The sequence below is a fragment of the Salvia hispanica genome, chromosome 6 (genome assembly GCF_029641045.1).
Source record: "Salvia hispanica isolate PSC_SH4W2 chromosome 6, Shi_PSC_v1, whole genome shotgun sequence".
NCBI classification, from domain to species: domain Eukaryota; kingdom Viridiplantae; phylum Streptophyta; class Magnoliopsida; order Lamiales; family Lamiaceae; genus Salvia; species Salvia hispanica.
This window is the reverse complement of record NC_142697.1, coordinates 39,767,127-39,792,847: the sequence shown is the minus strand read 5'-3', so window position 1 is coordinate 39,792,847 and position 25,721 is coordinate 39,767,127. Positions and strand designations below refer to the sequence as shown.

At 35.4% G+C, this 25,721-nt stretch overlaps 3 protein-coding genes across 3 annotated transcripts; 1 reads left to right on the top strand and 2 right to left on the bottom strand.

Annotated features, from left to right (window-relative positions):
- The first annotated feature begins 608 nt into the window (after positions 1-608).
- On the top strand, positions 609-6,568 carry LOC125205149 (DDT domain-containing protein). Its single transcript, XM_048103969.2, has 11 exons — positions 609-750; positions 1,253-1,403; positions 1,494-1,666; positions 3,557-3,981; positions 4,065-4,146; positions 4,339-4,685; positions 4,792-5,198; positions 5,276-5,435; positions 5,610-5,771; positions 5,847-5,935; positions 6,121-6,568. Exons 2-11 carry the CDS (start codon positions 1,291-1,293, stop codon positions 6,269-6,271), a joined length of 2,109 nt encoding a protein of 702 aa, XP_047959926.1. The 5' UTR covers positions 609-750; positions 1,253-1,290; the 3' UTR covers positions 6,272-6,568.
- A 108-nt stretch (positions 6,569-6,676) lies between these two features.
- Positions 6,677-10,938, bottom strand: LOC125205150 (uncharacterized). The gene is made up of 8 exons (XM_048103970.2): positions 10,456-10,938; positions 9,658-9,793; positions 9,137-9,206; positions 8,940-9,033; positions 8,284-8,497; positions 7,439-7,580; positions 7,044-7,214; positions 6,677-6,957 (listed from the first exon to the last, which is right to left on the bottom strand). Exons 1-8 carry the CDS (start codon positions 10,733-10,735, stop codon positions 6,766-6,768), a joined length of 1,299 nt encoding a protein of 432 aa, XP_047959927.1. The 5' UTR covers positions 10,736-10,938; the 3' UTR covers positions 6,677-6,765.
- A 759-nt stretch (positions 10,939-11,697) lies between these two features.
- Positions 11,698-14,154, bottom strand: LOC125205910 (uncharacterized). Its single transcript, XM_048105112.2, has 5 exons — positions 13,811-14,154; positions 13,067-13,202; positions 12,815-12,978; positions 12,516-12,729; positions 11,698-12,298 (listed from the first exon to the last, which is right to left on the bottom strand). The coding sequence occupies exons 1-5, from the start codon at positions 14,079-14,081 to the stop codon at positions 11,794-11,796; spliced, it is 1,290 nt and encodes a 429-aa protein (XP_047961069.2). The 5' UTR covers positions 14,082-14,154; the 3' UTR covers positions 11,698-11,793.
- Between the last annotated feature and the right edge of the window lie 11,567 nt (positions 14,155-25,721).

Here is a 25,721-nt window from a genome sequence, read left to right as displayed (position 1 = left end):
TTTTTTAATATGTCAAGATCAATCATAATTCATATGCCTAGACAATTTAACTAACTCAAAATTTATAAACTAACATTCTTATTTTATGTCGAGAGTTAATATTTGTATTTATTTACTTATTATAAATTATAAAATATGGTCATATTCTGGTCTACCTCACACTTTTTCAAATCATAAAGTTTGAAATATTTGCAATTATTGCATTTTCTCTCTTTTGATGAATTACGAGCCGATTTAAAACACGCAGGCAAAAACGTTATTTCAAATTTAATTAGACGTTGTCATTTTTTCCACGTGTATTAAATCGGATGCCACGAGTGATTCACCGAATAAAGGAAAAATGAGATAATTGCAAAACCTCATAATTAATTGTTCAAATTTTAAAATTTGTGGAACCAACCAACCAAACTTCATAATTTATTTTTCAATTATGACAATGTATCCTATCATAATTTGTATTGCTCGGTTAGCGTAACCATAATAACTAAATACACCATAAAATAATATTTTAATTGAAGATTGATGTGCAATATATTAAAATAATGTATAAAAAAAGAATGAAATATTAAAATGACCATAAATAGGCTTTTGTTCGAGAGAGCACCCAACGTCAGTCTTCACTGGCGAGAAATCGTATCACCACCGCCTCTCTCTCTCCGCGCCCCTCTCTCTATACACGCACACATTGCACACATATTCCATCAAAACCCTCTCAATCGACCCCCCAATCCAATCGATTTCATCTCCCCGGTACGATTCTTCACTCATTTGTTCGTTTAATCAACTCCTGGCGGGAAATAAATCGATTGCATGTGTCCTTGCGATTTCTTTTCCGTAAATTCCAACTCTGCGATAATTGTATGAACAATTTTCACAGTGTTTTTGTGCAGAATTTATTTGTGGAACCGCCATTGACTCGTTACCGCAGCTTTAATGCATGCAAATTTGCTGTTTTTTGCTTTTTTCTGTGTTCCCTTTTTTTTTTTTTTGAATGGAGTTGTACATTAGTCAAAATTCGATTTTATTTTGATTTTTTTTCTAGTGTTCTTGTTTATTCTCGAACTCGGTCTCTGTTCTCGATGCCTTCTGTGTGTTTCATCTGAGCTCTCCGTTTTTTCATTTTTTTCTGCGAATTAAGTGAATTCTCGCTGTTCTCTTGATTTGTTCGCATCTATCGGGAGGGGGTCTGGAATTTTAAATAGCAATGTTCTAATTGGCGTTGTTGATCCATGTTTTTCTTCTTGGTCAACAGGTTATGATTTTGTAATTTGAGAAATTTTGAAATCAAACATGCCTCTTTTGAAAAGAAAGCCATTTTGTTTAATTGAGAAGCCTGAGGAATTAAACCCTAATGAGCTTGTCTTTCAAATCCGATTCACAAAGGAGATCTTCAGGAGTTATAAGTAAGTTCTTTTCTCTATTCAAGCACAATTGTTCATACAAGTTCATGTTGTGTTAGTATTTTTATAATGCCTGGATCTTAAATGATGTAGTGAATATTTGAAGAGGATCAACTTATATCGGAAAAGTGTCTGGACATGCGAAGTCACAGGGAAGGGCAATTTTACCTATGAAGAGGCCTTGGCATCGGAAGAAAAAGCTTTTAAAAAGACACAAAAGATTCCTACCAAATATGTAGCTCCGGTTCTTCATGATATCCAATTCAGTGAGTTCACTGCCATTTTATTTTAGCCATCTAATCGCATAAATTATAATAGTATCGTCATCTTGAAAACTGGATATCTATCTTGTTCTGTCGTATTGCTGCCTAACTTAGACTACTAGTATAATGCAATGTCAGATGTAAAAGGATCGTTTCTAAATTGTTGCAAAGGATATGAGTACTTGATGGTATTTCCTTGTAGTACCTGCTCATGAAAGGAGACTACATTACAATTGTCATTGATTTCTTTTTTTGTCTTGTACTACCTCCATCCGCGAAAAGGAGTCCCGTTTTTTTTCATTTTAGTTCGTCCACAACTAGGAGTTGTGGTTCACTTTTACCATAACTGGTAATAAGGTCCCACATTCCACTAACTTTTCACTCACATTTCATTTAAAACTAATATATACAAGTGGGACCCATATTCCATTAACTTTTTTCCATCCATTTTTCTTAACATTTCTTAAAACTCGTGCCGCCAAGAAGTGAGACTCCTAATGGCGGACGGATGGATACTTTGCAATTTGTAGGATAGTCTATTTGTGATTGGTAACTGGTAAGTTTAGCCAAGCATCATGACTGGCGAAATCATTTTCATTTAAGTTTCTATATATGTTCGAGATTGATGCCAAAACGTGATCTAGAAAAGATTGTCTTGCCACATGCCAGCTAACAACGATATAAAAGTAGGCTCAAAAATCATTAAATGCTCTAGCTAAATAAATATTTCCCATTTAGCATCTACATCACTTGCCCATTTTCTTCCTTGTTTTTATGACCTTTCCTATGACAACCACCTCTTTTGCTTGCAAGGTTTCTATCAATACCTCCTCCTACCTTCCATGACTCATAACAGTCATTTCACTACGAATTCTAATGATTATGTAGTATGTACCAGATATAGGTTAGAGTTGGGAGCAAGGTAGGTTAGCAACCAGTCCACTGGTCTGCACTCAGAACCACATTCTTTACACTAAATTAAATTGGTTCATTTGGTTGCAGAAACTTTGAAAGACATGAAAATATCAAATTTGTAATGTTTGTTATTTCAGCCTCCTTTTTCCTGCTCCAACATTAACAATGTTGTGAATTAATACTGAAACATGCTGGTCTAAGTATAAAATTTTTTCGGGGTTAAGAGTCTGAGTTGGTGAATTTAGGCAAAACTGCAAAAGCTGTTTACGTTGTAATAAGTGACTTATAGGGTCTTAGACAGTAACCATGTTCTGTGTGATACATTCATATACAATGCTTCCTCTTGTATCCAGTCTAGGATATTGATCAGAGGGGTGTGAATACTCGTCATCTTTTTATTGACCCCTAGTACCTACATGTGCTTTTGACATTACATACATTTCCTACATATTTGATAAAGGTTGGATACTAGTTGGGATTTTTTGCGAAACGTCTGAGTATTGAGCATTTATTTGCAAAACCAGGCAGAATGGTCAAAGGGTATCTAAAACAATTGAGAACCAAATTCTGATGACATTTATTCACAGCTTGTGAAATTGGTGATTCTGAATTCTATGAACATTATTCTGAGTATTAACTGCTGTTATCTGCTGCTTATATGAGTAATCTTGTATCACTGGACCTTCTATTTGTCTCCTTGTCTTAGAACCTGAAATGATTCTTTTTTATGTGTACATCATTAACCTTTTATATAGATATAGAGACATATAATGACAGCCATTAAAGTTTTCTGTTAAATGCTGATATGTGAAAAAAAAATGCTTTATCTTCTTGGATACTTATGATGCTTGCATTGGTGACCTGTTTGGAGCTCTTTAGTCATGACTGCATTGAATGAATTTACTTGCTCCTTCACATTTTTCTTTGGACTAGGATGAATTTACTTATCGCTTTTGTTTCTAAAATATTTCTTGTTAGGTATGCTGAACTTAAAGGATCTGGTCAATTCAATAGCTTCAAAGTTTCAAGGGCCCCTTAATGAGGGTGATGAAGTATATGGAAAAAAAGATGGTCGTTTACATCCTTGCAAAATCATAGAAGTGGTTGAGGTTGCTGACAGAAAACAATATGAAGTTGAGTGGCTGGGAGATGACCAAAAAATGAGTGGAAATGCATCACTAAATGGTGATGAATTGAAAGTCAAGATTCCACCATTTAGTAAATGTGCTCTGAAGTCTTTCATCAAAGACTCAACTTACCGAAGTATTCCTTGGGTTTTACATAACCATTTGTCAAAGAAGTATGGGATCTCAACCACCCCTCCTGAAGACATGAAAAGTAATATTTCACTACAAAATGGACTTGTTGTTTGTAGTAGTAGGAAGAGGAAGAGAAGTGCCAAGGTGAGTTTGATATTTTGTTTTACCTAAATCTTTCACGTCTCCTGGAAAATTGTCAATGAGACTGTTTATTTTGCTTGTAAAAGGTGGCAAGTGAAAAGGGGATTATAGTGTATGTGCGGAGGAATAAGCTTTCATCTTTGTTGACTGGAAAAAGTGCTGATGGAGGTAAGAGGAGAGATGATGTTGAAGTTAGTCTTTTGAATTTTTTTGGTCAAATTACTTTCATCTATGTGTTTACATCTATTTCATCCCTATCAGGCTTTCTTTACCACTTTTGTCCCATGGAGTGGTGTGTACTGTTTTTAATAGATATTTTTAACCAAAGTTCTATTTGTTCTTTTACCTGTGTTATTTCAGTCAATGAGCATTCAGAGGATCAGTCCATTAAGTATCCAGTTGATGACTTGCTGGTGCAACCTACTGTAGAAGATCGACTTCTGACAGAAAGGCCTTCCCCATGCAGGGATTTCAACGTGCCTATGGAGTGTGTCGGGGATCTTTTGATGGTGTGGGATTTTTGTACTTCTTTTGGGAGGCTGTTGAATTTATCTCCTTTCTCCTTAGAAGACTTTGAAAATTCGCTTTGTTATAAAGACAGCACTCCAATCCTTGTTGTGGAATCTTGTTCATCTCTTCTTCGCTTACTTGTGAAGGACAACAGTAAGTTCGCGATGGTGGTAGAAAATCGAAAAAGGAGACCTAAGGTGAGCTATATCTTCTTTTTGTAGTTTGCTTGAGCACGAGTTAATCTATTAATAGCTTGTTTTCTGCTGTTGTTTGGAATTTTGATATTAAATTTACCTCATTCAGATTACACAGCTTACCTGGATTGAATATCTATCTGATTTTTTGGAAACAATTTCGGCTGCTGAAATATCTTCTCACATAAGTACCATTAAACGAGGACATTACGCCTTGTTGGATATTCATATTAAATTGGCAATTTTCCGCGAACTGGTTACTCATGCACTAGAGACAGAAACTGCAAAGGAGAGGTTGGATGAGTATATTGAAGAAAGACAAGCGCTTTCTGCTACACGGAGGGATGAAGCACTAGATGAAGGTAGGAAGAGGAGAGAAGAAAGGGAACGTAGGAAGATCGAAGCTGCTAGAAAAGGAGTTAAAGAAGAGCATAAAGTGAAATATGGTGAAGGTGCACGCAATGGAATTTCTGATGCGATAGTTCTTTATCAATCAAATAATTCATCCGGAAACAGGTTAGAATTGATATTAAATTGTGATTTGAATCTCTTTTTTTTTTTAATCTATGTCACCCTCTGATGTCCCTTGACAGTGAGAATGAAGGAGACAGCACGGGTAAGAAAAATGCTAAGAAACGGAAGCTTCAGATCACAACCTTTGAAGATGTCAATAATCCATCTAAGAGGGATATCCATAAGTTGATGAAAAATGAGATTAAGGAATCAATAGAGATGAAGAGTGCTAAAGAAAGGGTAGGCATTTATCTCTTTCACTCTGGCTCTTTATGTGTCCCATGAGTTCGGAATGTACATATTTCTTGATTGTGCGTGTAAAGTTGCTTTATGGTTTATGAAGGGATAATGATGGAGATAGAAAAATGTAATGTAAGCTTTTTCTGATATATTGAAGTCCCACTTCTCATGCAGAAAGAATTTCTTGAAAGGGAGATCGAGAAGAGATTTATACGCACTAGTCCATTGGGTAAAGACCGAAATCATTCCCGGTATTGGTTTTTTCGGCGTGATGGGAGGATATTTGTTGAGAATTCTGAATACACACGGTGGGGTTATTATCAAACCACAGAAGAGGTATAATGTTATGTCCACATTTTAATCTCATTTCTTGTTGCTATATCACACAAATGTTTCTCTTTCTTAAAACAGCTTGATGCTTTGATTGGCTCTATGAATACAAAAGGTGAGAGGGAGAGAGCCCTGAAAAAGCAGTTGGAGAAGTTCTACAACAATATATGGTCAGCCGATTTGTCTTTATCGATTATAAATTCATTTGTCTTTTTTTGTTTAGTGAAGGAAGATATAAAAATTGCTTTGGATTATATAATGGTTTAAAATGTAGTATGATACATTGTATAACCTACTATATGACTGCAGTTATCCCCTTGATGCATATATTCACTATTAAACTCATTTTCTGCAGCTCGCAACTACAAACAAGATCAAGTGAGGCTGTGCAAAGGGATGAAATGGAAGAGGCTCTGGTACGGAGGTCAACTCGGGTTCGTGCCCCACCTAGGGAAAATGCTACGCACTTGTTCCTCAAGTATGTGAACAAGTGGAAAGATATATAGGCATTATTGATTTGAGGTATAGATGCAGCTAACCATCTGGTTAAGTGGCAAGTAGAATGTTTGTAGAGTTGCCATCTTGAAAAGATATTGATGCTTACTGGGAATATACAGTAGATAGATGAGTTGTAATTCCCTACACATTCATTGTTGGGACAGAATTTTCGTAATCTTGGCTTCGACAGCCATCATTGGATGGAAATTTTGGTAATAAACCCCTTCAAGATGGCCCCTCAATATGTAGTTGCTGCTAATCTTGATATTTTGTTAATTACGGTTTAATTTTGATTTACCATGATTTTACTTTGCAATGTGCAATGTGTAGATTTTGTTTACTTCTCTTGTATAATAGGAGTAGTGTAATTTCTCAGAAGCTGCAAATCTTGTTCTTCCTGATTTAGACCAAAGTTAACACAACCTCAAACATTAGATGAGATCATTTTTATTAGTTCTTACAAGTTCAGCGGCTCGAACAAGGCTCACTGCCACACTGGTAATTACATAATCTCGACCACACCACGGCCGACGATGCTTCCCTGATCTAGGTTTTTATATGCCTCCTCCACCTCCTCAAACTTGTACTTCCTTGAAACAGCAGCCTGCAGATTAAACGTGCCTTTCTCTGCCAGTTTCACCAATTTTGGGAGATCTTGTCGCGCCCGCCCTCCGTAGGACCCTATCACTTTTATCTGCAGCAGCATTTTCTTGAGAACCACACACGAAAACCGTAACTAAAAAATGCCCGATAAGATGAGACAGAATGAAGAATACATACCTGTTTACGAACCAAATGGTTAATGTCAACCTCTCCTTTGGAACCAGCAAGAGTTAGGCCAATCATTACAGCTTTGCCTCCATCCTGCACACTTTGTACACATTGTGAAAATGTTTGGGACCTTCCTAAGGCTTCCACAGCTACGTCGACTCCCCTTCCTCCTGTAATTTCCTGTTTCAAGTTTGCAAGCAAGTGATTTCAGAAGGAAATGTTTTCCACAAAAATAATCACTAGTTGAGGGCTGAAACTGAAAAGAGACCAACATCATTGGTCAACATTGTGCACACATGAAATTCGCTTTTAAAATACTATGGCATAAAAAAACCTCTACTGAAACTTTCTATCAACATCTGTATCTGTTGAAACTAAAGTTTAATGAATGATAGAGCATGCACCTTAATCTTAGCAACAGCATCCTCTTTTCGTGAATTTATGGCGTGAGTGGCTCCAAACATCTTGGCCTTCTGAAGTTTCTCTTCTTGAACATCCACTGCAATAATATCAGAAGCTCCAAATGCCTTTGCTATCTGCAGACAACTGTCGGATTTTTTGAAGTTAAAAATCATGCAAAATTTTTAATCGGATTAGCACCGATATAAGAGCCTAATAGATTCAGCAATATTTTTAAAAATTTTATGTGTGGACAGGTATCTTGCCAAGAAAGTGAGTTGTTCAAGGTGACATAAAAAGTGATGGTATATACAACCCCTTCAGCTTTTTGTCATGAACTAACCAAGAGGTGGAGATATTAAAGAAAGGTGCATATCATTCTTAACTCCTAATATCAGAAATGTAAGAGTTTGAAAGATTGAGCAATTACCAGATAGGATCAATTTGAAATGCCACTTTAATACGACAATATGAAAGTAAAGGTCCACCAACTAGTACTAGCTTTCTGATAAGACAAGTTTTAAGGTTCGTTGTAGGGGATTTTAACAGATTCGATGAGGAATCTTCCCACTTTCAACCCCAGCAGATGTGACCTCAAGGAAACCACTTGACAGTAGTTTTATCTTATACTCCATTTTGTCAACACAGATAAACCAATATACCTAGTAGGTTTCTTTGATAAGAGTTCTAACTTTTAAAGGTTCAGTGTCAGAGTTTCCATGATTCGACCCTTCATTTATTACCATTGCAAGCTTCAATTTCAGAGTTTTCAAGATTGAATACTTGGATGTACACCATAAGAAATATATATAGGGGAAATTTCTCAACATATTATGCATTTGCTTATTACCTAGAGCCAACGCCCCCTATGCCAATCACAGCAACAGAATCGCCAGGGCGCACCTGAGCAGCATGAGCCATTGCACCATAGGCAGTGAAAACTGCACATCCTAGGACAGCAGATTCAGTGTAAGGCAATGTGTTCGGAAGAGAAGTTAATCCATGTGCTGGTACCACACAATACTCAGCAAGACCTCCCATGCTGTACATATAGACTGGCTTGCCTGCAGAACAAGCACAAAATAAACCAAATTCCTAATCAGTGAGGCTACATGCATGAATTTCCATATAAAATTATAAATAATTGAAATAAGGCATCAAAAGGGTGAAGCTCCTATGAACGGGATAATTACTCAAAAGCTTAAGCACTGAATATTTGTACAAGTCCTTGCTTACTTCACTAGTCCCAAAGACACCAGAACATGTTGGCCGCATGCCAAAAATATGAAAATGCATAACAGAAATAAAGATTCTTTTTCCAAACTTGCATTTAAGTTTGATGATTGTTCCCATAATACAACTATACTATCATTGACACCTGAAATATATGCAGAGTTACAGAGATGAAAATTCCAGCAGGATTGTGGAGAAAAAAGAACAACAAAGAGAAAAAGCTGCAGGATTCATTAGTGTTGATCAGGGAAGAGTAATTAGTCAGGAATGTACCACTGCCTCGAAGAAATAGCCTTGTTTCACCATCATAAAGTGTCCCTTTCGCTCGATTATGAGCAAAGAAAGACTCACATAAGTCATCTTGACCCTGTTTTCATGCAAGTCATAATGTTGGAAAAAGCTATTTAGTTTACCTAATAAATGATTTAGATGCAGATGAACATACAAACATCATAACTTAATAGTCTTGCCTTTGAGCAGAAGAAACAACTTCCACAAGGCATTATAAAAGCCCCAACAACTTGAGAGCCAACAGGAAATCTGAAAATTTAAACAGAAAAGTATATGGTTCAATGAATAGGAGTGAGAAGGAAAATGAGTATTAGTATTTTTCAATGGATAAGTATAATTTTGGACCCAAAGCATTAGCACAGTTTCAGGTTTTAGACTAAACTTAAGCTATTTACACAAACAGACCCAGAAATCCAACTCTGTTCAAATCTAGAAGTGGCTCATTTTATTGTCGAAAATTAAATAAAAATGAGTCGCATTAAACTATTTTCACCTTTACAAAAAAAATGGCCTTGTTTGGTTCACTAATGTTCAAAGAAAATGAGTCAGAACATTGACTCAGTTCTAGACTTGAACCAAGGCAGATTCACGAGGTCCGTTTTTGTAAATAACATTATTATAATCTAGAATTGAAACTACACTACTTTGGTCCCAAATATGTACTTTTTTCTCTACTTTTACATTTTCGAGCTTATCAAACCTTTCAATGATTTTACTGTCACTCAGAGGCCCATGTTCAACCACCTCACCAGTAATCTCATGTCCTACAACACAGGGCGTGGGAAAGGGAATCTCGCCTTTCATCACATGCAGATCGGAGTGGCAGACCCCACAGGCTATCAAACACAATTGGAGTAATGTACATGCAAAGAGCATTACCATATGTTAAAGACAGGCCAAAAGAAGTGCTTAACATACTAAATATCTGACATCATTATGCTCAATCAGCACATTAATCATCAAGAAGCAATTACTATGTTTATGCTTGTTATTTTAGTTAATCAATGCATATATGCACTAATGTTAGAAGATTTAAAGGCGGGTGGACACTTTGCATTCATATAGATTTCCATCCATATATACTCGCTATTCTCAAAACCTTCTACACATTGCATACATCCCAACTGCAGAACAAATATATACATAGTTATATATCCTTCGTATAGATACCATACCACCATAGTTGCTGTAAAACCATGAGATTCAATCTTTTCCAAGCTGTAGCTAAGTTTATAATATGCCACCTTAAATTTTTTTCTCATTTTAGAAACTAAAATTAATTTCTTGTGAATATTTATAATATGTTAAAACCAATTTCAAATAGCAATGCAACAAACAACGCTAAAAAATCTTAAAGAGCTCATAATTAATTCCTAATTACAACAGCAATTCATCATAATTTCATCAAGAACACAAAAGGTACAATCTTTAGAGCGCAATGCACAACAATTAAACCAGTCAAGTAAAAAAGCCCCAAAAAAAAAAGAGTAATCTTCACCCTTAGTTTTGACGAGGACTTCATTGACCTTAGGGCGGGGCATCTCAAAATCTTCGAAAGTGACGGGCTTATTCGTCTCCCAGAACACCGCCCCCTTCATGTGGGAGGGCCCGCTGCCCACGTGGTACCCCGACGCAGTCATGGTTGTACCTTCCGAGCTAGAATACCATCTCCGGCGATCGGAGCAAGTGAGGGAACCCTCCATCCGAGAGCTGCAGGAAAAGCGCAGGGCTGCCCCGCGGGCCTTGCGCAGGAGAAGGGAGCTTCGGCAAAATGCCATTGAAGAAAGTTGGAATTGGCGTTTCCGAAAGAAGAAAATAGAGTCACGGAATGATCATACGCTGCTGGTAGAGTGATGCAATTGAATTTAATCAAGTGGGAATGAGTAGTCAATGAGTCATTAGTCACTGATTCTTATCCTTAAACTAGAAAACCTTTGTTAATTGTTATCGTCGCCGGCCAATCTTCTTTCAGGAAATACACTAATCTTAAATCACATGAAAGAGAAGGAATTTATTTAATACTGTACAATTAGTTGATGGAATGGATAAGCCCAAAACGAATAATGTCTCTTTAGGTAGATAATTTTAGTTTTTAACTTTTAAATGATCACTAATACGTCTGAGTCTAGACTATATAAAATCTCTGATTTCAATTAAACAGTAAATGCCAATTTTGGTTCTAAATATACGACCAAAATACGAAATTGGTCCAAAACATTTACTTTTTGAAAAACAGGTCCATAATAAATAAAATCATTGTCGAAGTGGTCCTACGATTTCGTTAAAAAACTAACAGTCATACCCTGTGCAATTAGCATTGACCGTTAGTTTTTTAATGAAACCTCGTAAAAAAAGACTACTTTGTCGATATTTTCATTTGTTATGTACCTGTTTTTTAAAAAATGAATGTTTTGGACTAAATTCATATTTTAGTCATATATTTAAGACCAAAATTAACATTACTCTCAATTAAATTGTATTTTTATGACTTCATTGTCTACACTAAGCAATCTGTGACATATCGAAAATTGTCGGTCCTAATTCATTCTCAAGTGACGTTGGTCTATTGTGCAGATGGAAGATACCTATGAATCAACCAGATCTTATTCGCTTACATAGTAATTAATGTTTAAATTCCTAGCTAACTTACAAACCATAAAAATACAGTCCAATTTCGCCAACGCAATTTCTGAATCATATTGCTCCGATCCATAATAGTAGTAGTAGTATTGCAACGTGGTTGAAAATTGAAATGATTGTCCATAGAGCTTCAAAACAATTTATTGAATGTGGAAAAAAAACAAAGGAAATGCTCATTATTTATGGTGAAAATGAATTACATGAGCTCGATGATGCCACGGCCAATGATAGTCTTCTTATCAAGATCCTGAAAAGCCTTGGCCGCCTCCTCAAACTTATACTTCCTCGTAACAGCAGACTCCAGATTGAAAACCCCCTGCTCCGCCAGCTCCACCAGCCTCGGCAGATCCGTCTTCGCCCGCCCTCCATACGACCCGATCACCTTCACCTTCCTCCGAACCAGCTGGATGATGTCCACCTCCCCCAACCCCCCACCGGGCGACAGCCCGATCATCACAGCCTTCCCGCCGCCTCTCACACTCTGTATGCACTGCTGAAACGTCTTCGGTCCTCCCAACGCGTCCACCGCTATGTCCACTCCCCTCCCGTCCGTCAGCTCCTTGATCTTCGCAATCGCATCCTCCTTTCGCGCGTTGATGGCGTGTGTCGCTCCGAATGTCTTGGCTGTGCTCAGCTTCTCCTCTTGCACGTCCACTGCGATGATCTCGGTCGCGCCAAACGCCTTTGATATCTGCAGAACACTGTTTCATTTTTTTTCTCCCTTGTTAGTCGTAACCAGAGAGAAATGACTAAAAATGTGTGTTCTTATTATATTTTATTTATTTATTCCTGGTTAGAGAAATGACTAAAACTGTATGTTCTTATCATGTTTTTTTGTTTATTTATCCCTGGTTAGTCATAACCAGAGAGAAATAACTAAAATTGTGTGTTCTTATCATGTTTTGTTTATTTAACTACCTTGAGCCGACGCCGCCTATTCCTATGACGGCGATGGAGTTGCCGGGTTTGACCTCAGCGGCATGAGCAACTGCGCCATAGGCGGTGAAAACGGCACAGCCTAAGACAGAGGATTCGGCGTAAGGGAGTGTGTCTGGCAGGGGAGTTAGGCCGTTTGCTGGCATCACGCAGTACTCTGCAAGGCCTCCCATGCTGAACATGTACACCGGTTTCTCTGTACGTTATGTGTTAGCGAGCATATAATTATAGTTTGTAAGAACGTGGAAAAATAGATGGTGGAAATGGAATGCGAATATTACTGGAGTCTCGGAGAAATAGGCGTGTTTCGCCGTCATAGAGTGTGCCTTTGGCTCGGTTGTAAGCGAAGAAGGGCTCGCATAAGTCGTCCTCTCCCCTCGAGCAGTAGAAGCAGGTGCCGCAGGGCATTATGAAAGCCCCGATCACTTTTGACCCGACCGGGTATCTGGAATTTGAAAATTAAATTTATTATTTGTGATCCCGTGGTGTTGTATGGTTAGAACATAGAATGACTATGAGCAAGTAAATGAAACCTTTGGATGACATTGGAATCAGTGTGGGGACCGTGTTGAACAACCTCGCCGGTTATCTCATGGCCTAGGATGCAAGGACACGGAAATTTAAGGTCGCCTCTGATCACGTGCAGATCGGAGTGGCACGCCCCGCAAGCTACCATCAATCAACAAACTCATTAATGCTCTATACTAAATATAGTAAAATTTGAGCCTCACTTGCTAAATATAGTAGTAAAATTTGAAATAAATATGCAAGGACAATGGTCTCAATAAATTCACAGAGTTGTCAAATTTAGGACGGATCTACTTTTTTTTAATATTGAAAAGTGCTTATAATTTCCCTCTTTTAAATTTGTTACTTATTACTCTAAGGAATCGGGTCAAAACTTATTAAATGAGTCATGATTATTCATATCTAAATATAATTACTCCAAAACTTATTGTAGCACACAAAGTAATGTACTACGGTACATTTTTGAGACCGATACTTAGTACGCATCTAAGTTTATTTTCATAGTTTTATACGTAGCTAACTATATGAACAACTAAATTTTGTAGTATTCTAATTTCATTTATAATTACACCTATCCATTAAATTTTATAGTTGGTGGCAATTATGACAGTACAAATCCAAGTCCAAATAAAAGTTTCTTAATCAAGATAGGAAAGGACGTTATCCGCTAGAATGCGATAGTAAGTACTAACTACCTTCGCAAAATCGTATAACTAACTTTTATAGCTCAAAAAAAAGCAAAAAATTACCCTTAGTTTTGATGAGAACCTCATTAGCCTTAGGCCGTGGCATCTCAAAATCCTCATAAGTAATGGGCTTATCCTTCTCCCAAAACACCGATCCCGTCATGTACGACGGGACCGTGTTCACGTGGTACCCGGCCGCCGTCGTCGGCTCCCCCGAGTACCATCTCCGCCCCTCGGAGCCTCCGTACGAAGAGCACAAGGCGGCAGCGGCCACGCGACGGCTGCTGCCGCCGAGTGCCTTGCACAGTAGAAGAGAGCTCCGGCAAAATGCCATTTATTGCAAAATCAATAATGCAAAGGCAATTATTGGAGTAGTTGTTGTTGTGAGGTGAGATCATAGTAGACTGATCAAGTAGCTTATATTGTGAAGAAACATTTAATTGTTTTTTAGAAAAATGGGGTTGGTGCGACATAATTATTTTTATTTTTTTTAGTGGGATAAGTTTTTGGGCCAAAATAATTGAAGGGGCCAATCCATCAATCAATGCTCAGCTACCCTTGCAATTGGATTAAATAAATGTCACCTACTATGCCTACGCAGTGCCAGCTCACTGATTAAGGGAATCTTTTAGTATTAAGTAATACTCCTATTACTCCTATTATTTTGTCTAATTTAGGGGATTTTTTAATGTAGGATTGAATCCAATGATGTATATTCTTCTTGTCTAGACTGATATGTTCAAACAACCAACGAGGATTTGATTCTTGATGATTGGATATTAGTCACTAGTCAGGAATGCATGTTTTTTGTATGCAATAAAATATGCCTTGGAGTCATATTAGATTCGGATCAAGAGCGGAGATTCCAATAAAGAGTGGAGTTTGTGAATATTCATTAACATTAAAAGTTGTTTATCTAAAAGTTTTATCTCTATTAAAAAAATTTGTGTCGCTGTCTATCTCTCCATTTGATTAATTACATGATAAGTAATTGACATGTATCTATATCTATACTAATATAAAAGGAGAGTTGTTGATAAATTTACATGACTTCCACTCTGACACAATATAGGCGGGAAACATCATGAATTTTTTTGCAGTATTTTATTTCTATTCTATTACACAAAATATCTATTTTTTTGCAGTATTTTATTTCTATTCTATTACGCAAAATATCTATTCTATTTCATACTCCATGAAAGGAGAGAGACAGCTGTTCCAGCTCCACTTGGCTGTTTCCAATGAGAAGTACCTGAAAAAAATTGATGAGAATGTTAGTAAAGCATTTAGGAAATAATTTTTGCAATAACTGATTATATTGTAGATAAACACTTTTATGAATTATTTCCTATAAAGCAGGGACAATAAATAATTGAGTTCTGACTATGTTAAACCTAAAAAAATTTATAAATAATTGAGTTTTGACATAAATTCATTATGTCATATGTAACTGAAGTGATGAAATCTTAGATAAACTACTGAATTTATATGTAACTACTCATTATATTCACATAATATTTGAAAATCCTTTTATACTAATTAGTTTTTTACCTTTTGTATTATCTCCACCTCTTCTTCTTTCTTCTTTATTCTTCTTTATTCTTCATGGTACGGTTATTCAGATTCTCAATCTTGAATCAATTCCTCATCTGTAAACAATAATGTATTTATTAGTATGGAGTGGATTTATAGGTGAAATCAAATATTTTTATGTGTAACTTATACATTATTTAATCAGATTCATTTATAATCTATTGAGTTTTAGATTTCATACCTCTATTATTTGTATAGATTGGGTTTCCAAGTCACATGTGGCGGCTACTAATAGTAGGCCGGTGAATCTTTTTATCTAATATTTTATTTGTTACCGTAAGTTTAAGTGTGTTTTCTATATTTACAATTTTTAATCTTTATCAGCATTTAACTTATTATTTTTAATCAAGTTATTATTAATCGGTTTTTAGCATTTTTTTATTGGTTACTTACTTAGTTCCTTTTAAATTAACTTTTACAATAATTTTTTAAATCATGATTCTAATATAGATTTAGATTGATGTCTATTACGTTTTGTAAACATCAATCTAATACATATTAATCATAAATCACTGTGTATTATTTTTCTAATATAGTATCTTTCATTATATAAAGGGACAGTGCGTGTTCTTTTATCACGTCTATTTATCACTTTTCTCTCTATAGCCAATGATGCAGCACATTTTGCATATTAACAAGAAAAACAATAGAAAAGAGAGAATTTATATATTACCAAGAAAAAGGCACGCTGCACATTTTGCATATTACCAAGAAAAGCATTAGAGCATCCTCATCCGTGCTCTTAGCTAAGAGCACGGAAGTGGGCCCGGACTCACTTTTACTGTTTGTCCTTAGCTAAGAGCACAACACCCACATCCGTGCTCTTAGCTAAGGACAAGCTCAAGCGTCCCACCATTCTATTATTCAATTTGAATAAAAATATTTCCACAATATTAAAATGCATTAAAAATATCCGAAATACTATTACAAATTACAAAATAATTAAAAATTACATAATTAAAATTCTAAAAATTAAAAATTACATAATTAAAATTCTAAAAATTAAAAATTACATAATTAAAATCCTAAAAATTAAAAATTACACAATTAAAATCCTAAAAATTAAAAATTACACTACTCGTTGCCGAATTTCGCCCAAATGTGATTGATTAGATCTTTTTGTAGCTCAGTGTGGGCTCTTGTATCGCGCATTGTGTGTCCTTTTTCCATCCTCTCGTTCATCGTCGTATGCACACCTCGACGTGGGGGAGACCTCGCGGTTGAGCTTCCGGCTTCATCCTCGTCGTAAAAATTAGCCGCCATCGGTCCTTCGTCAGCTATAATCATGTTGTGCAAGATAATACACGTGTACATGATGTCGGCGATATTCTTAACGTACCAAAGCCGAGAAGGGGACTTCACAATGTTGAATCGGCCTTGAAGGACACCAAAAGCTCTTTCGACGTCTTTCCGAGCAGACTCTTGACGCTGCGCAAAAAGAATCCGTCTTTGCTCTTGTGGATTGCTGAACGACTTCACAAAAGTCGACCACCTTGGGTAGATACCATCGGCGAGATAGTAACCCATGTGGTATGCATTTCCGTTGACGGTGAAGTCGATCGCCGGTGCTACACCATTCAAAACATCATCGAAGAGTGGTGAAGAATATAACACGTTCAAGTCGTTGTTGGATTCGACAACACCGAAATATGCGTGCCAAATCCATAGGCAGTAGTCGGCGACCGCTTCAAGGATAAGCGTTGGGCCGCCACCTTTGTGCCCGCTTAAGTGTTGCCCCCTCCAAGCAGTCGGCCAATTCTTCCACTTCCAATGCATGCAGTCAATGCTGCCTAGCATACCGGGAAAACCGTGGACTGTTTCGTGAATACGAAGCAACCGTTGACAATCGTCGGTGGTGGGTGCCCGAAGGAATTCCTCGCCGAAAGTAGAACGAACGCCGTCGCAAAAATTCTTGAGGCATAGGATTCCAGTTGACTCACCGACATGCAAATACTCGTCGAAGAGGTCAGCCGTTTGCCCAGTAGCAAGTTGTCGGATGGCATAAGTACACTTTTGCAACGCCGTGAGACTTTGCCGACCGGTTGCGTCTGCACCTTCTTGAAAATATTCAACGCGGGTGGACAATGTGTTGACAATATGCATAAACAATCGTTTTGACATGCGAAAACGGCGCCGAAAGTAATCTTCTGGATACCGCGGCTGGTCGCAAAAATAGTCGGCAACGAGCCTTTCATGGGCTCCCTCTCGATCACGAGGGATGTAGCGACGTTTTGCTCTAGTTGGTTGAGGAGGAGGGGCGGGGGTATTGGCAGCGACATAGGCCTCATAGGCGACACGATATTGTTCATAATATTCTTGTTCTTCGCGCTCCGCTTCCGCAATGAGATTGGTGAAATTCATTTTTGAATTTTTTAGAGAGAGTTTGGGTGAGAGAGGAAGATGTAGATGATTTAGTATGAAAAAGTATGAATGAGAGATAATTTGATGTGAAAAGTGGATGATGAATGTGTGTATTTATAGATGATTTTGGGATAAAAAAAAAAAAAAAAATTCACAAAAATCCAAAAAAAACGTCTATAAACGGCTCTATTTTTTTGGGAATCCAAAAATAATTTTTTTTTATTTTATAGTATTATTTTGAATTAATTATGAATTTAAAAAAAAATTAAAAATCGAATTTTCCAACGGCATAGCCGTTGGCCAATAAAAACACGCCACGTATGGCTGCTCAGCGGCACGGACGGACAAGGCGACGGACGAGCACCGCTGCGGATGCTCTTAGATACGGAGAGAATTTGCATATTACCAAAAAAAATCATCAGAGAAGTAGAGAATAAATCTTCTATTGAACGCTACATCCACTCAGTAGCTGACACGTATATACGAGAGGTCCAATGATTTCATTCCGTTACTTCACGAGAAATAAGCAGTGCTCTGCACACATTGAGTATTTACAGTTTGAAATCATTTTTTTAAAGAGTGAACTACATAAATGGTACATGATCTTTCACTTTCGCACACAAATGGTACCTGATCTTTATTTTATATCGTTTTTGGTACCCAATGACAAAAATAACCCTAGGTACCAAATATGTGATTTTTTTGTTATGAAGGATATTTTTGGAAATTTCCATTAAATAGCACCAAACATGTGATTATTTTTTTCTTCTCTTCTTTCTTTTTTCTCCATTTTCTTCTTTCTTTTTAGTATTTTATCTTCCTTTCTTCTTTCTTTTTCTCCTTAGTTTATGTTTTCTCTTTATTCTTTTCTCTTCTTTTTCTTTTTAGTGTTTTATACATGCATCTAATTACACTCATAATATAAATCAAGAATAAAATACCTAATTAAATGAATGATTTAAAATAATTAAATTAATTAAATATTTTTATTTAATTATTTTATACTCGTTTTAGGGCTGAAACGCCTAACTAAAATTTTTCAACTCTTAATATCATTATGAATACAATTCACAAATTATTAAAACTATATTGATTAGTTATTAATTTAATATAAAATGATAATAATAATAATAATAATAATAATAATATTATTATATAATATTGTGTTTATATAATATTGTGTGATTCATAATTTAAATAATTATATTATAATTATTTATTAATTTCAACTATTTTTAAATATTATAACAATAATATTATTACAATAATTAAATATAATTATAACTATAATTATAATTAAGTATATTTGAATGGTATTAAAAATAAATTAAAAAATAATGTATAACATCAAAATAATAATATTAATATTGATTAGTAATAATAGTATAAAGAGTGAGAGGAATGAAAGAAGATATTATAATATCACTTTTGGTACTAATTTTGGGTATACCGAAAATACCCTTAATGACACAAATGGGAAAATGTATTTGTATAGAAGGCATTTTGGGATGAAAATTTTATCAGGTACCAAAAATGTGATTAATAGGTACCAAAAACGATATAAAATAAAGATCAAGTACCATTTATGTGCGAAAGTGAAAGATCAGATACCATTTGTGTAGTTCACTTTTTTTTAAATTGTTTTTATACTTGGCTTCTATACAAAGCTTGACTACTCCATTATAAATACTCAGTTACTAATTCCCTTATTATGTGAAATATGTTCGTTTAGTCCACTATGTTACTCTCCCAATTTTTTGAGCTTTGATATTCATGTTCTTGCTATATTCATCGTTTTCAATTTTCATTACGTTTTTTTGTTTAATTACGTATAATTTTTTAGTTTTGTTACAATATTTTTTATTAGTTCAACCAATTACCCATACTGTAAAAACGTAAAGAATGTGAGAGTATCAATAGCTATTTTTTTGGCAAGCTGATGAAATCATGTGGCTCAACTTCTAGAGTGGTAGCAGAGGCCGACAGCTTCGGAGGTATAAAAAATACAATAATGTACCAGCCACTAAGTCGTGATAGCGTGGTCTAAGTGTGAGAAGTTTGTATTTTCTGTTTTGTTTTGTTTTCCTCCCACTTAGCTTAACGTGTGGACTAAGTGTGAGAAGTTTTTGTTTTTATATGAACTGTTGTTGGTGCTGCATTGATTTCTCTGTTTCCCCCCTTCACAACGATGGCTTGGGGACAAGCTTGAGTGAAGTGGGAGGGGGAGAGGAGTCAATGCATGAATTTGTCTGCATGTTAAGAGTCTTTAGGTCTAAGTTTTGTTGTGTCGTATGAGCCAGTGAATATAATACGGCATGATCCCCTTAGTGAAAGTAATTGAAAATAGGAGGCGTTTCAACTTAGAAGTTTTTTCCTTTAATAAACCAAGTCAATCTGAGTGAAGCGAGAACGATGGAGGATGCCTTTACTTACTTAGTTGTGAAGCCCTACTATAATAGCGAGTTATAAGCCTTAAATAACTTTGAGCTAACACATGTTTAAGGGCCGCCACTGAATGCTTAGGGAGAAGAGTTGTGAAGGAGAAAAAAATAGGGAAATTGGGTTATGAAGGTATGAGCTGGACGAAGTCCAGGGTAAGGTGTTATAAGCTGGACGAAGTCCAGAAGAGAGGGGGAAATGGAGGAATAAGCTGGACAAAGTCCAGAGAAAAAAAAATGGAAAAAAAGGGAAGAGAAAATAAAAAAATATATATAAGGAGGAATAAGCTGGACGAAGTCCAGGGGGAGTTGTCTAAAGGGCAGGAACAATAATAGCCTGACCCAGGAAAAGGAGGAACTCTCATAACCCGACGCTTCAGTGGTGTGGCAATAACTTAAGAGAGAATCGATCCTAACATCCCTGGTGAGGAATGAGTGATCGAGTGAATCCAACAATTGGGTAAGTAAAAGGCTATCTTGACGAGCTGACAGATTGGCTAGGTAGAGGACGGGAAAGGGCCTATTTGGAGGAGTGCAGCCAGTTGGATTGACCTTAATCTTGTGGGGACGGTTGCCTAAAAGTTGAAGCTTGCTCATGCATATGTGTTTATGTGTTTGTATGTTTTTTTTTATTGTGTCTAGGTCTAGGAGTCTGTCTAGAGTCTAAAGAGTCGGTCAGGGGATAACCTTGCTTGAAATTCGCCTTATTCTTTTTTTCTTGTCTTTATACTTGAGGACAAGTATGGTTTAAGTGTGAGCAGTTTGATAAGGCTAATTTCGTGCATCGGTTATATGGTGAAAAGCGTTACATTTTGCTGGGTCTAACACGGTTTATAAGCCAGGTGTGTGACAGAATCGCTAGATCAAGGAGGTGCTGAAGGAAACAATCTAGCGAAGGAATGAAGTAAAAATGAACAGAATCTACGGAAAAAGAAGGCGTGAAGGAGGGAGTCAGTAGCTGAGGGCAACAAAGTCTATCTATACCTCGCTGGACCCCACTCCAACGCCTATAAATAGAAGAGCATGTAACACACAAATTATCACTCTTTTTCGCTCACTCTTAGCTCACACACATAACACACACTTGGGAATGGGAGATCTGGGGTAGTTTCGGTTCCGAAGGGGTTTTTTCTTCAGAAATTTCAGTCGCAACACCGTCCGCGTGAGGGCGAAGATACAATCTCTTTAATTTTTAGTTTGTTTTGCACTTTTACGGTCGAACTTCACTTTTGGGAGTCGATGCGGTTGTTGATGCTACTGATTATCTATTCACTTCTGTTAGTTTGCGTTTATCTGTGATTTTTCAAGTTGATTTACGTAGATCCTGCCGTTGAGATTTTATTTTGACGAGTTATATGTCGATCTCTGTTTTTGCTGCTGTGGTACTTGATCTGGGAATTTGGTGATAGATCTGTGGTTTGTTGATTGATTGGAGGTTGTTGTTTAAATCTGAAGTTATGAAATGTTTCTTTGGGTTGGAGTTTGTGTCGGATGCTTGGATCCGGAGTGAATTTAGCGTCTGAGGTTGGATCCGAAGTGAGGAGGTTGAGTTGTGCATGGATTTTGAGTTTTCCGCTTGCTTTCTGTTTTGCTTCGTCTAGCATCTGTAGATCTGTTTAGTTTTTTGTTATTACTCTTTAAAATGGTTTAGATTCAGTTTGCTCTGTTCTGATTTCGTTCATGTTGTTTTTCTTCTGAGTTTTTACGCAAATTGGTTGAAGAAGATGATGTCGTTGTTAGTTAGTACCAGAGTTAGTTGTTTTGCCAGCTTTTCGTCCGTACTCTGCTTTTTCAGTCATGGTCCCCACAGTCAGTTTGTTTCTCAGGTCTAGGTAATTAGAGTAGTTTCTTAGATCTAGTGATTGTTCGGTTAATTTTCGTGCATGCTTTTGCTGTTTCGCCTAGGTCTAGCTGTTAGCGTAGCAGTTTAAATTCCCAAGTTAAATTTATTTTCCTCAACCCAAGAAAAATGCGTGGCAGCAGCCAACCCCAAAAATAAGTCCAAATCCTTGAACATGATTATTACGCATCCATCTCTGTGGGATCGATCCCTATTTCCCTATGCTAGGTTTAGTAAAGTGGTTGAGGGTTTTTGAAAGAGTGCTTTGTGTGTCCGACGACCAGGATTTTCCGACGACCAACGAGTTCCTAGACCGCGTGATCTAGTGAATTTGCTGGACCAATGGAACCTGTTATATTCTTTATGTGCGCACAGCGTGTTTACCGACCATACCCGGTCTCCCCTTTCAGTGATCTATTTTCTTTTTTCCTTTTAATGTCTAAATCTAATTAACATATTCACTAAAATGGAAACATCATTATCACCCCACTAATATCCCCTCTTTTATCTACTCAACTCAAAAAATACAAAATAAATATGTATATAATCTAATGCCCAGTAGAAAATGCTTCGAGACTGAGAAAATATATATTTCTTTTTATATAAAGTGTAAATAATAATAAGAATAATAATAATAATAATAATATATTATTATTATTATTATTATTATTATTTCTATTGAATTGTTTAAAATTTGTATCCATTAACTGAAAATCATATGACCCGTGCATAGCACAGGTGATAATACTAGTTCATATAAAAAAGTGAGATGAATAAGTATACTATATTTAATTGAATATTTTGCGTGTAGTTGAACATAAAATTGCAAAGGTTTGACATGAATAAATATACTATAAGATTTAATTACTCCATAGTTAGTTCTCTTTATTGATTGCTTCCTTATAGCTTTCTAATTGAAAGAAAGCAATTGATTGGCAAGAAAGGAAGCAAAATTATTAACGAGGGAGAGATACGTGAAGAAACAGATATACGAGATTCGAGAATATGAGAGAAATGCATAATCATGTTTTAACTTTTAATATACTCTGTTTGTTGTTGTTTTCGTATGCATCAATCTGAATGATAACGTGCCCATCTATGTACAATATTCAAGAATTTTACTATCTTAAAAAATAAAAATAGATATCGTGTGAATTGTCTTATGTCCTAGCTAGAAATACTATGTACACCAAATAAATGGTTAGTCATGGGCCGGGCTTATGGAGAGTGAATTACCACTAGGCTAGGAGTTTGATGGGCCAATACATGGATCAAATACAAGTAATAAAGGTAGGCCTATTGGTGTTGGGTTAAGAAGTCTAGAACATAAATTAAATCATACAGATACTAAATTTTTTAATTAAGTAATGGTGAATGCTTCTTGAAAATATCCAATCCCAAGCAAGGAAGTTTTCCGTGTCAAATGTATCTTAAATCTCTACTCCATAAAAAAAATTTAAGAGTTACCGCAAATATGCAAATAACACGTATTTCTCCGTCTGGGATTAAGAGTCTCGTTATTCTATTTCGGTCTGTCTATGAATAAGATTCCTAATTCACTTTTATTATTATATATAAGTGAGACTTATTTCATTAACTTTTTTTTTTCACCCATTTTTCTTTATTTCGTAAAAGTCCTATCATAAAGAAACGAGATTACTAATGGTGGACGGATGGAGTATTTTTTTAGTTCACTCTAGATAAAAATTATGGGTTGAGCTATGATTGATATATGGTGGTAGATACTTGATGTTACGAAGCACTAGTGAGAATTAGTGGTTTGAGATACTATAAAACCAATTTTTGCTTTACTATTTTAGTAAGCATTATCATTAATGTAGTAATATACTTTGGTTGGTAAACGTATGCGTGTAATCATATAGTGTCATGGAGTATATTTGTGTAACTGCAAATACTCGCAATTGAACTCGGAATTATTATTATTATTCGTGGGTTTTAGTGTTGTCAATTGTCTGCTTTTGTGTCCTTTTGTATTATTGGGCTATAAAGTTGTGGCCCTAGATACAGATAATGAGGAGGCAGAAAAATAGCAAAAATGGAGTATTTAGCAAGAATTATTTGATCGAAAGTTCAGGAGCAATTCCGTTAGAAAATTAGAGTAACTACTACTGCTAATTTTAACTAACCAGGAAAAAAATAAGCCAATTGCTTCTCATCGTTTTTATGGAGTATAACTATAAACTATTGATTGGATATAAAATTCAATGATATTATTACGTGATATGTCCAGTCAATTGTAGAAATAATTTTTTCTCTTTCTTTTTTACATCATTGTTAATGCTAGTATTGACCATAATTAATATTTACTTTTCTTTATTAAATATTGAAATTTTACTATATCATGTAGCAACAAATTTGGAGTATGCAATTTTGATTTTAAAATTATTTGAGATGCAGTTTTGATTTTAATACTAATTGAGTATGTAATTTTGATTTTAAAATTTTTAAAATTTTAATATTAATTCTATACATTTCATTTTTACTATTATTTCTGGAATTACAACTCAACAAAAAAAAATCACATGCTATATTTAACATTTTAAAGCTATATATTTAAAATCTTCTCATTTTCTTATATTAAAATTACTAACTAAAAAAAAGATATTATTAATGGAGCTTACGATTCTCAATTTTCTTAATTCTTAATATAATTAGTTGATGTACGATATATTAAATAATCTAAAATGAGAAAAGTTGATTCATCCAATTATTTTCGTATTAAAAAATACAATAATTTTTTATTTTTGAAACATTATAAAGTTAATTTTCTAAGCATGATTTTATAGAGTCGAAGTCTAACTAGTAGTACCTGTCAATCAAAATATAAAAAGAATATTACATATGATAAAAGTTAAGAATATTAATACAAAAGATAACGCAAACAAATGATTCATCATAATAACTACTACTATTATTTAATCATACAATTCAAATTTGAATAAGAAATTTAATAAAAAAATAATAAAATTAACCGGCTACGAAAGTATAACTTGAAACAAGAAAATAACTCATAGTTAAATTATTAACTGATTAGATAAAAATTTATTTGAAAAAATAATAATATATGAAGTTATCAAATTATTTTATTATTAAATAATAATTTAGTATGCATTATAGTAACTAATTTATAGTCTGAATTCATGATTTTTAAATAAATAATATAGTATAAAATTAATATGAAAAAAAATGATATGTAAACATATAAAAAGTTTCGAGTATGATTGTAGCTTATCTCGAATCAAATCAATAAATATGCATTTAGATAAAGATATTTAATTTGATTTAATATTCCTTAATTAGGTTTGTATCCATTTAATATGATATTGGGTAAAGTAATCATTATAAAAAATATATCTATGTCAAAATGCCATAAGAATATTATGATTTAGAGACATTCACTACTCTTTATTTATATAGAGATAGATATCGTAATCTTCATATATGCGAAAAAAGTAAAGCGAAAGACGGCTGCGTTCGCACTATTCATCCTAATCCAGTGTCCAATCTATTACAGTCCTAATCCCGGCCAGTTCATGTTCAACTATCCCGATAATTCTCTCTCCTCGCTGGCCCCACGAGAACACGTGGGGAGCGCCGATAAGGGAATCGTGTCCCAATCTGCGCCGACTGCGTGTACAAATTCAGTTTTCATTGCTACATCACCGCCCTATTTATTACTCCTACTCTATTTTATTCATCGCATGTACTTACATTATTACTT